The sequence below is a fragment of the Bidens hawaiensis genome, unplaced genomic scaffold, assembly GCF_021521415.1.
Source record: "Bidens hawaiensis isolate Kalapana, Puna unplaced genomic scaffold, B.hawaiensis_p1.1 tig00048949_1, whole genome shotgun sequence".
In the NCBI taxonomy this organism is placed as follows: Eukaryota; Viridiplantae; Streptophyta; class Magnoliopsida; order Asterales; family Asteraceae; genus Bidens; species Bidens hawaiensis.
Window position 1 is genome coordinate 93,952 of NW_027498747.1, and position 11,904 is coordinate 105,855.

An 11,904-nucleotide genomic window follows, 5' to 3' on the forward strand; every position below is an offset into this window, starting at 1 on the left:
TTTTATTAATCTTAATTGTAAAACACAAAATAAAGTGAAAATTTCGTTGTTTGAAATTAAGCATTTCATCTAAAGGTGTAGAAATTTTCTTATTAAGAATAAAAGTGTGAGTTCTAGTATTATTTCTGGATATATTTTTTGCTTCTATAACAAAGTTATCATATTGTATTTTCACATGTATTTTAGTTTCATTGCATAGACCATTTAACCATCATCATTTCAACATCATCTTTAAGGACTAATCTATAACTTGATAACCTTATATTTTGAGGTCATTTAAAACATCAAGAAATAAATAGTTTCTTGTAATGTATCATTATACGTATGATAGATACCATCTGAGTAATGGTAATATTTTTCATCTCCGAAAACATGGATTACAAACATTTGCTAATTTCTTGAATGACCTCATTTTTTGGTGCAGGTATAACTCGTTCACTAAAGAAATCTATATATTTGAAATGTTTAATAATAGAACGATATACAAAGTCAATTTATCGTCTGATTAACAATGTGTTAATGTCTAACATTTGTATTTCTAAGGTAAGAAGTTTATTTATCCATCTAAAAAACAAAACATGTAGTCTAGTGTTTATATATTTTTGTATATTTTTAAGATGATAAGCTTAACATAAACGATGGTTTGATTAAAAAGTAAATTAAAAAAAAAAGAAGTTGTAAGTGACTCTTTTTTTAAACCAACCCGTGAGCCAAAACTCATTCTAATTATAAATTGTTTTAACCTGAATCATTCTTGATACTTTAACCAGTTATAAAAACCCGCTCATTTAAATTAACATCAACACTAAAAATACATCAACAATGAATTTGTCTTTTAAGGGTTTGAAAGGTAAAAAAAACTTGTAATTTAGTAAATATTATATATATTTAATAAGTTAAAGTTTATTAAAATTTAAATATTAAATTAATTTTGTCTCTTCATCCAATAATATCATTTCTTATAAAACCTCAATATTAATCAACTAATTTAATATATTTAAAACCTTACTTTTTGGAAACCTTGTTCAAAATTAACATGAAAATTAGTTACTTATAAAAACCTAATATTAGTAACTAATTAATTTAAATTAGAAAATAATTATTAAAAAGGGAGAATGAAAGATTGAAAAGAAAAAAAATAAAATAAAATTATTAATAAGAAAGAGAAATTGTATTTAATATAAGGAGAGGAGGGAAAATTTGGTAAGGATTACCATGGTGATGACATGTGACACTTAGAAAGCTTTGTTTATTATATAGTATAGATATGTGTGTGTGTGTGTAATAAGGTTCCCAATGGGCTTTAAATCACAGTAGGGCGCTATAGAGAAGAGCTTCGAAACCCCGTTTTTTACGTGGCGATGGTGTGACACTGTGGAGGGACTTCGATGCCCACCAGTAATCCACTATAGAGAACAACCTTATAGGTTGAGACTTCGATGCCCCCAATACTCACGCGATGTTGATATGACACTGCGAAAAGGCTTCGAAACACCCCCTCCTATAGAACAACCTTAGTATTTTACTCGGTTAACTCATACCAACCGAAAGAACCTAGTTAATAATTTAATTTCACAATTTTTTTTCTTTCTCATTTTTTTGAAAACTGTGTATGAGTTAGCCATTTAGGTCTACTTCATCTTCATCATTCAGCTATCAATTCACAGAGAAACAATGGCATCCTTAACTTGTCATCACTTACCCGTCTTTAACCATTTCAATTCACATCGAAACACAACGACCAGTGTCCAAACAACTGCAATTACAAGTGCAACAGTAACTAAATCACCTTTTGTCGGACAGAAGCTAAGGCGGCTACCATCAGTCCAACCAAATCCAAAATTAAACACTACCCATCTTTGCAAATGCCAACTTGCTCAAGATTTTGTACCTGTAGCTTCTGCAGGTTACGCTGTTCTTCTTCTTGGCGGTGGTTTGTTTGCCTGTAAGTTTATTAATTTGTAGTATGCAAAGTAATTAATTAATAATTGCTGTTAAGTTTAAGTTTATGATGTTGGTTTTGTAAGCAGATAATAAATCAGGAAGTAAAGGGTCGCTTTTTGGTGGGCTTACAGGGGCTGCTCTTATGGGAGCTGTAAGTTTTATAATTAGATTTGTGATATTAAAAATTTATGTTTTCCAGACAAAGAAAAATGATGATAATTTGATACTTACAAAATATAAATTTTGTAGTTAGGAAATTGTGATTTGTGATTAGGGATAATGTATGCATGCATGATACACCGCCCAAGGATTATCAATTTGTTTTCATTTAGATATTTAATCGCGTATAAAACATTAATATAATGATGTAAATGAATAAGAGAGACAAGGATTTACGTGGTTCTGTCTAAAAGCTGACTTATGTCAACGCTCGTGATGTGAGGTTACAAGTAGGGGTGTTCAAAATCGGATATCTAGAATTTCATATTCGGATTCTAGTATCATAATTTTGAAAATAAATAATTAATTATAAAAAAGTTATGGAATTATTTTAACAATATTTCGATATCCGAAAATTATTCGAAATATCCGAAATATCGTCTAAAATATCCTAAAAATATCCGAAATTTGTAAATAATATTAATTATTTAATAATTATAAATAATACTTCAGATAATTTCAGATATCCAAATATCCGATAATTTTCAAAATCACTATCCGAATCCGAATCCAAAAATTTGGGCTTCCGAGATTAGTTCGATAATTTGGATTCAGATTCGGATTTTTGGATACGGATTTGAATTTGGATTTTTCTGAACACCCCTAATTACAAGTAGGGTTGTAAACAAACCGAACGAAGCCTTGTTCATGTTCGTTCGTTTATCATTAAACTTGTTCATGAACCCTAATCGAACGGAAAATCTTGTTCATGTTCGTTTGTTAAGGAATTAAATTTGTTCACGAACGGTTCATGAACGCAAACGAACATGTACTATTTAATACAAAAGATGAAAAAATAAATATCTTATATCCAAAACATTAGAGAAAATCAGTTAAACACCTTAATTAAATATAAAGTTAAGCACTTAAGATAATAATAATAATAATAATAATAATAATAATATAATCATCCCCCAATTGGTGGTTTTGTTCTGATAACGTCAATGAAGCCCAGTTAGATAACTTAGATTTGTTGTTAGTTAAATCTATTCTAGACTTTATAAAGCAAACCAATAAAACGGACTGAACATAAACAACAAAATTATAAAATTAAAATGTTAGGTTGGTTATTACAATAAAATTTTATAAAAATTTAGAACAAACCTTTAACTAACGAACATAAACAAACGAACGTAAACAAACACAATTGAACACATTACTGGACGTTCACGGACACAAATGAACGAACAAAAATGAGCGAACGCACCCTTTGTTCATGTTCGATCATTTAATTAAATGGACTTTATTAAATGAACGTAAACGAACTTCCCCGTACGTTTCACAAACTGTTCGCCGAACGTTCAGTTTACAGCCCTAATTACAAGTACAAAGATGTTCAAATAGAGATCCTATCTAGGGTTTACAACTTTTCCACCAAGAAAACATTAATGGGCTAGAATGAACAAAACAAGGCCAGTCATAGCGTCATTTCTTTGTCTCTAATTCGGCTTCCACATTGAACCCATGTAGGGGTGTGCAAAGTTGGTTCGAGCTTCGGTTATGGAAGATTGTTTAACCGTAACCATAACCCAATGGTCGGTTAACCGTTGGTTATGGGCCATTAGTTTCGGTTTAAGTTCAATTAATTGGCCAACACATACTTTTTCCTTTGGTCCAGTTGAAAATGGGTTCAAGCTTTGTTATGGTGTTCCAATCTATACTCTCTAATAAAAGACTACAAGTTTTGCCACTTGTCACTCCTACATTAAACCCCACATTTTTAACAAATTTATATTAATAAAATAATAGTTACCATTCTTAGAATTTTTGCTTCAAAATTTGTTAATTTAATATTTACTTCCTATTTTTTTCAAGCATTTGATATTTATAATTATCTATTACTTTAAAATTGTTTTAAAGACTATTGTACAACAATTGTGGTAATAGTGTTTAACGGGTTTATTGTTTCTTGTATACTGATTATTTATTAAATATTGTATTTTAAGAACTACCAGTGTAGTACACGGGCCTCAAACTAGTCTATGTTATAAACAGTTACAACATAAATTTAAATGTTCGGTTGCGGTTAACGAAGACACATTAACCGTAACCATAACTGAATGGTCGGTTAATCAGATTCACTTAGTCATAACCGTTAGTTTTGTTCATTTATGGTTAGTTTTGATTAATTTTTTCAGTCAACGGTTCGTTTTTTGCTTATGGTTCGGTTTTGCTCACCCCGAAACCAACAATATTATTCATGAATTGAGAAACAATGTGTTGAAAACTTAATGATTATGTGAGCTATATGGTTGGTTATATCGTGTAGGCCTACTATCTTATGCAAGCAACCGAGACTAAAGAAACAGGGGATGCACTTGCATTTGGGGCTTCTCTTCTTTTCGCCGCTATATTTGGTATGAATTTAGATATATATCATTCTTTAGAGCATTCTCATCCCATCCCCTATAATTATGTGTGGGGAGTTTGCAAATTATAGGGTGAGGTTGTAAGTGATTGTGAGTGTAAATTATAGGGTGGAAAGAGAAATGTAGTGATTTTTTTAAATTTGGGGAAACATTTGGGGAACATTGTTTGCCCACATTTATTTTTTAATATTTGTTGGATTGGTTGTGAGTAGAGGAAAAAGAAAACTGTAATAATAAAGGTATAAAAAATATTATTTAATTGAACAGGAGAGAGAAATATATTGTTTTTTTGTGTAATTATAGAGATAGGGATAATGAGTAGGATGTGAATGCTCTTATAGTTAATAAAAGTACTGTCTAATGACCAAAACTCATCAAGTTTTATTTTCCAATGCAGGCATCCGTTTTGCATCCACGCGCAAAGTAATCCCTGCAGGTTTACTATTAGTCATCTCAATAAGTTTAACCGCGTTGACATATTCAGCTTATTTACAAGACAAGATCTGATGTAACAGTAAGATGTAATCACTTCAAGTTGTTGTAGGTTTGCTACTCTTGTGTCTGTCTTAAGTGTGTTTTTTCTTAAATTTAAGTTGGAACATGAGAATAATAATAACAGATAATAACTGTTTAAGGTGACATTGATTTTGGAACTGAAAAGGAAGTACTGTAGAACATGGTTTGTTTCCCAAAAGCATAAATTAGTGGAGGCAGATATATGTGTATTTTCGTACATACCAAATAAGGAAGCTTGTCCTGTCATGTGTCAAAAGACTCAAAACATTGGTGTGAAACATAAAGATTGTAACTGTGGTGAATATTTGTGGTAAGCCTTAAGAACTTAAAATGCTTACTTTTGGATTAATGTGAAACCATGGTGTAACTTTAAGCATGATGAACTGAAATAATGTGTTGTGTATTTTAGACTTTTGTTTAGGTTGGATATGATTAAAGAACGAATGAGATCAAAAGTAGAGAAGAAAGTGAGATTGTAGGAGTCTTTTATGTTAAAACTTTTATTTTTTTCCTTAAAATATATGGATTTCGTAATATTACTAATTAGGAAGCGGATGCTCTGCTCTAAGGCCATGTGTAATGGTTAATGTTCTTTAAAAGTCATTTTCAGCCACGTTTTATATTTTTTTAGTGAAAAATATGTGTAATGCCCGAGGATGGTGTAGAGGCTTTATCCACCGATTTAATGTCCCATTACACGTAGCCTAAGAAGTGAATGATGCATGGATATTTTGTTTGTTGGAATTTAGTAGAGCCGTAATATGAATTTCATTTCTAATCTATTTTGTCGGAAAAGAATATTGAAAATGGAATTGAAATGAATTTCCTTAAGTTTTGTCATGTAAACGATTTCAATCAAAGAATTTGCGATCACCGAATCAATTTTCACTAATAAAAGTCTCGTGTGTAATATATAGGTTAAGACCCTTAAGTTTATATCACTGCAACGGCCAAATGCACAAACCTTTAGTTAAAGCCTTTTTGTCAATCAAATGCACAAACCTTTAGTTAAAACCTTTTTAATAAATTTTAATTTCGGTTTCTTTTAATCTAAGTTCTTCTATTCCAATTACTTAAAATATTTTTTTAACCAATTCAATATGTTTCATGTGAACTGGTGACATGCATCTTGCTAATGACATATATTAAAATGTTCTGGAGGTTTCTGTATGGTGCAAATAGCTTTTGTTTAATTGTATTTAAATATTTTAAAGCGCAAGTTTAGTGGTCGATTCCATCATTCTTAAAAGCAATCATTTCACCTGAGTGGTGGATCCCAGATTAGATACCAAATTTGATTCTGAAGTTATGTATATTAATGCACCAGAATCATCATACCGGATTGTTGGAAATTTACTCTAACCCGAATAAAAAGACATGAACAATTATAAAAACATATATATAGGCATATAGCGCCTTATTACATAAACCAAACCAAACCGCCCTAAAAACTTCATACTTCATTCGACGTGACTTGGTATAAGAGCAAGTGCCTAACGTTTCTTTAGATTTACGATATTAAAAGCCTTACGGAAAAATTCAACCTTTGAAGATACCATAACAGAATTGTGAACACATGACTATGGATTTTATAACTAAGTTACCCCGTACAGCTAAAAGTTACGACACTATTTAGGTTAACTCATGACTATGAATTTTATAACTAAGTTACCCCTTACAGTTAAAGGTAATGACATTATTTAAGTTATTTTTAATCGTTTAACTCACAAATAATCCCTATTTCTAAACCTACCAATCCCCTAGATTAATAACAACTATGGAAAAAACCAACTAAAAAAATCCTAAGGTTGTAAGTACGACATATAACTCCCCGTACTTATGCAAGATTAATCCAACACTATTTACGTCGAAATTCCAAAGATTTCAAATTACATGTTATTTAACATCGAGCAAGAGTCAAACCCGTAATTCTAATTCTAGCCTCGGCATGGTTAAATAAACGAATCAGCTAGCCACTTAACAGTAATTTTATGAATCTAGAGATGTGGGTGTTGGGGAAGGCAATGTATTGATATTATAATAATAATAATAATAATAATAATAATAATAATAATAATAATAATAATGAAAAACATTGGCTCTATAGTGCATGTAGGGGCAAGTGTTGTGGTGATGTTACTAAAGAAGATTCTTGACTAGACAAATAAAAGGTAGGGGAGAAAACAACAAATCCTACTAGCCCATAATTCGGAGTCATGATGGTGGTTCGAGCCGGGTCAGGATTTGAATAGCGACCAATGGCCCGGTTGTATGCAAATGCAATGCTAGCCAAGAACAAGCAAAATGGTTGCAAAGTCAAAACTTACCGACAGAGTGTGATGGGGTGGGGACGTTTTTGATTAGTTTAGAGATGGAAATATGACCATTAGTTTAGAGATGGAAACATGCATCGGAGTGGAAAGAAAGTGCAAAAAGAAATACTTAAATCATAAGGGTGGTCAATCATAATGAAAGGGTTTGTTATGGTGTATTCAACAATTATTTTATACCTAGTATTTTGTATGGTTTTAATTAGACCGATCGAGTGTTATGATTTCCCAAGTGGGGCCTCACCCACGGCCATGAAAGCTGACCCCCCCCCCCCCTCCCCCCCCAGGAGGTTCAGTATTGATATAAGGGGGCGCCAAGGGCAAAGACGTGGGTGCGAGAGTGCTGGGCCTTGTGTCGGTGGAAAGGGCTAGTTAAAAGTTAAAACCGTCCATATGAAGGGTGGGGCATCATTAAAACCAGCCATAACACTCAGTCTTATTTATACGTATTTGAAATTGATGTGAAATAGGATTTGATATTTGGCCAAAATCAAAATGTTTATTTAAATAAATGGTATGTCTCGTGAACAATTGAATCCAACGGTTTAAAACTCATATTTACTTTTGTTTTTTGTTTTTTTTCGTTTTCTCATAGGATGTTTCTTTCAGAAATGATGGATTATTCTCTTAGCTTTTTTAGTGATGGGTGTCTTTCAAAATTATGTGACATTTACTAAATGTGTGAATATGTTTTAACTTGAATAAAATACAGTGTACAATATGAATTGTAATTGAAGCTCTTGATTTCAAGTGAGTACCCAAGATTAAAATATAGAGCTTGTTTAGAACGAGGTGTCGGTAGATATATCCACCTTTGTATGCTCTTTCTAGTCACATCAATTACTTCATATTTTTTGATTAATCACTCACATTATATGCATATTTTATACGTCTTTATAAATATCCTATACGCCCTGCATATTAAAATAGTTATGTAAGGACTGATAGCCCATTTAATCGATTCATATCCAGATTGATTGAAGTATGTAAGATAAAAAAAATTAGGTCGAGAATTCTGAACTTGATCAATTCCAATTTTTATTTATTGACTCATTTAATAAGCAATTCATGAGTTGTATTGAATTTGTGGTTTGTAAGTTTGTATTCAATTTCTTAATTGTGTGATTTACCAATTTCTTAGTTGTCAATCTAATCACAAATATTTTTAAAACAACTAGAAAAACAACATATTTTAATCTTGAAACTCTATTAAAAATATTTCATTCTTCATCAGAATCAAGGGTAGATGCTAAACACCTTTATGTTTTTATCTAAATCAGATCTTTTCGAACGCTTGTTAAAATGTATCTGGTTTTACTCTTCCGTCTTCGTATGCTACAACGTGATGGTTTATAACTCGGTCCCGCGCCAAGATGAAAATGTATTTACTGTTAAAATTTTTAAATATATTATTAAAAAATATATAAAAAATGGCCAATGATAGCTATAGCCACTACCTGTGATGTGAGCATGGTTGAAATTGATAGGCTGTGTGGATTACCAAGAGTTGACCTTTATATTCTCCTCCCTTGCACCTTTGCAAACAGTATAATCCCATGACCCACAGTCCACCCCACTCCATTTCATTTCATCAACATTGGCACCAGCTTTATGCTTTTTTTTGCTTATATAAACTCTATATCCAAACCACTTTTAAGTATATAAACACACATTGTGTTCAACCTCAATCACATTCTTTCTCTTCCTTAATCATACATTTATAAACAAATATTCATTTCTTTTCAGTTTAAAATTTAAAACTGCATTTTATGATTATAGTTTTGAAACTGTTTCTTGCTTTCATCTAGTTCATTCTGGCTATCTTTAAGTATTTTCTTCCTTAATACAACATTTATAAAAATCTCCCCAGTATGTAACTTCTGTCTATCTATCCACTCATTCAGTTTAAAACCAAAAAAAACTAAAAAAAAAAAAATAGATATCTAGCCACACTCTATTTTATAAATAAAATAAAACCAAAAACACAATCTATATATTTAGTTTCTAGCATTTATATTTTTTGTTGAAAATGGACAGTAAAGATGGTCCCACACCGCCAGTATCAGCTCCGGCCACACCTGGAACCCCTGGAGGTCCATTGTTCACGTCTCTACGAATCGATTCGTTGGACTATGACCGCAAGTCAATGCCCCATTGCAAGTGCCTTCCTGTTGCCGCGCCATCTTTTGGTGCACCGCACACCTGCTTCACTGATTTCCCAGCTCCTGATGTGTCCCTAACCCGAAAGGTACTTACTTTTTATCAGTTAATATTATATTTTGGGTTGTGCTAAACGTACCCCCATTCTTTTTATTTTATTTTGTTTGTTGCACAACTTTCAACTTATTTGGTGGAGTACGTTTAGCCAACCCCTTAAATTGTTTGAGAAAATCAACAAAATGACTAAATAACCAATGAGTTTAACAAAATAGTCTTTGATTTCAATTAATTATTGTTTAACAAGTCACTCTTGGTGTAGTAGATTTCAATTTTGGCACAACACATGTTCATCTTATGCGGCAAAATCGTTCTTCTACGCGATATAGAAATATGTTGTGCCATGTCAAGATCTGTCGCGTCGGAGTAGCAGTATTTAGTTAAAACAATTTTTAACTGAAAACAAGAAAAGTCAAATGATTTTTTTTTAAAAAGATTAAAGGTCGTCTTAAGGCTATTTTGTCAAACTCATCGGCCAAAATGGCCATTCAGTAATAGAATCGAACTTTGACGGTAGTTGGAATATGCAGTTGGGAGCAGAATTTGTGGGAACATTTATACTGATGTTTGCAGCAACCGCGGGACCAATAGTGAACCAAAAATACTCAAACTCCGAGACACTAATCGGGAACGCAGCATGCGCAGGCCTAGCCGTGATGATAATAATATTATCAACTGGTCATATCTCAGGAGCCCATTTGAACCCATCTCTCACCATTGCGTTCGCAGCCCTCCGTCATTTTCCATGGGCCCAAGTCCCTGCCTACATCTTAGCCCAAGTATCGGCCTCCATATGTGCTTCCTTTGCACTCAAAGGCATCTTTCACCCCTTCATGTCTGGTGGTGTCACTGTTCCTACTGTTAGCACTGGTCAAGCTTTTGCACTTGAGTTCCTCATCACCTTCAATCTCCTATTTGTCGTCACCGCGGTTGCTACTGATACTCGTGCAGTACGTATAACATTCTTCCAGTTTAATTTATTTTCTCAATCAACCAATGGAATATAGAATAATATAAATATGTACAATATTTAGGTGGGAGAACTGGCTGGTATTGCAGTTGGAGCTACTGTTATGCTCAACATTCTTGTTGCAGGGTAAGAGGTCTTATTTGTTGGAATTTTAGTAATATGGCTTATACATATTCTTGTTAATATATTATAGATAAAACCTATTAGTTAAGACGTTTTAGGCTAATAATTAAACATGGAATAAACTCAAGGGGTGTAAAGTGAATATGTTATTATGATCGACGGTTTTTGGGATATATATGCAATTTATATTGCAACCAAAATACATAGAAACATTCAAACGAACACAGAGGATTTGTGAAGCAATGGTTTCTTCATCATCAATTCAAGTCAGGTTCTTGTTTCAGTTTCTTGATCTTATCCGATTAAATCAATTGTAAGTGCACAAATGGTTTAATCTGAAAGAGTAATCGATTTCAAGAACATCCTAGTTATTTAAATTCAATTTCAAGCTCTTTATCGAATTAGGGTTTGATGAATTTGGTATAATTTTCCCTTTAGTTTCAACAATATTTATGAATGAGATATTACTGAATACGTTTGTTTGTTTGTTTGATTGTTGATTGGTTAATATGCATGGCATGCAGGCCATCAAGTGGTGGTTCAATGAATCCGGTTCGTACACTAGGTCCAGCGGTTGCAACTGGGAACTACACGGTGCTATGGGTATACCTATTGGCACCTACACTTGGAGCCTTGGCTGGAGCTGGTGTCTACACACTTGTGAAACTTAAAGGGGGTGAAGGAGAACAACCACGAAGCTTCCGTCGATAATTAATCGACGACCGGGATGCAAAGTATATATAATATAATGGTTGTCTTTTTTTACTCTACTTGGGTGTGTGGAATACTAATAAAAGGGGATGTTATGTGACTGCATGACCCTTGGAACTAGCTTGGTGTAGGTTAATGCAAGTGTGTGATGTGAGAATCGAATGTATGTTATATGGTTTGCTATTAGCTTGATCACTCCGTTGTTCAATGTTGTAATATTTCATATCTTTATTTTGAAACTCCATTGTCCCATTTTTTTCTATTTGTAAGTTTGTAATGCATGTGGTTAGGTTGTTTTCAAAAGTTAGTTAATTAGGTTTTTTTGTGGTGTGTTTAAGTAGATCCCAACTTCAGTTATTTGAGCTTCACAATATGCAACAACCAAACGACTGTTCCAGTTTTGTCTTTTATAGTTTTTTTATTGAAGCCACTAGCAAGAAGGTAACAAAAGTAAAAAAAAATTGGCCACACAAAGTGTTTCTAATTGAAGGTGTAAATGTAACTT

The 11,904-nt window shown here is 32.6% G+C and overlaps 2 protein-coding genes across 2 annotated transcripts; both read left to right on the forward strand.

Moving 5' to 3' along the window:
* Positions 1 to 1,578: 1,578 nt before the first annotated feature.
* Positions 1,579 to 5,545, forward strand: LOC143597728 (protein FATTY ACID EXPORT 4, chloroplastic-like). Its single transcript, XM_077076143.1, has 4 exons — positions 1,579 to 1,945; positions 2,031 to 2,095; positions 4,433 to 4,520; positions 4,930 to 5,545. Exons 1-4 carry the CDS (start codon positions 1,675 to 1,677, stop codon positions 5,037 to 5,039), a joined length of 534 nt encoding a protein of 177 aa, XP_076932258.1. The 5' UTR covers positions 1,579 to 1,674; the 3' UTR covers positions 5,040 to 5,545.
* A 3,816-nt stretch (positions 5,546 to 9,361) lies between these two features.
* LOC143597727 (putative aquaporin NIP5-1) lies at positions 9,362 to 11,512 on the forward strand. The gene is made up of 4 exons (XM_077076142.1): positions 9,362 to 9,626; positions 10,126 to 10,545; positions 10,630 to 10,691; positions 11,213 to 11,512. Exons 1-4 carry the CDS (start codon positions 9,408 to 9,410, stop codon positions 11,397 to 11,399), a joined length of 888 nt encoding a protein of 295 aa, XP_076932257.1. The 5' UTR covers positions 9,362 to 9,407; the 3' UTR covers positions 11,400 to 11,512.
* Positions 11,513 to 11,904: the final 392 nt, after the last annotated feature.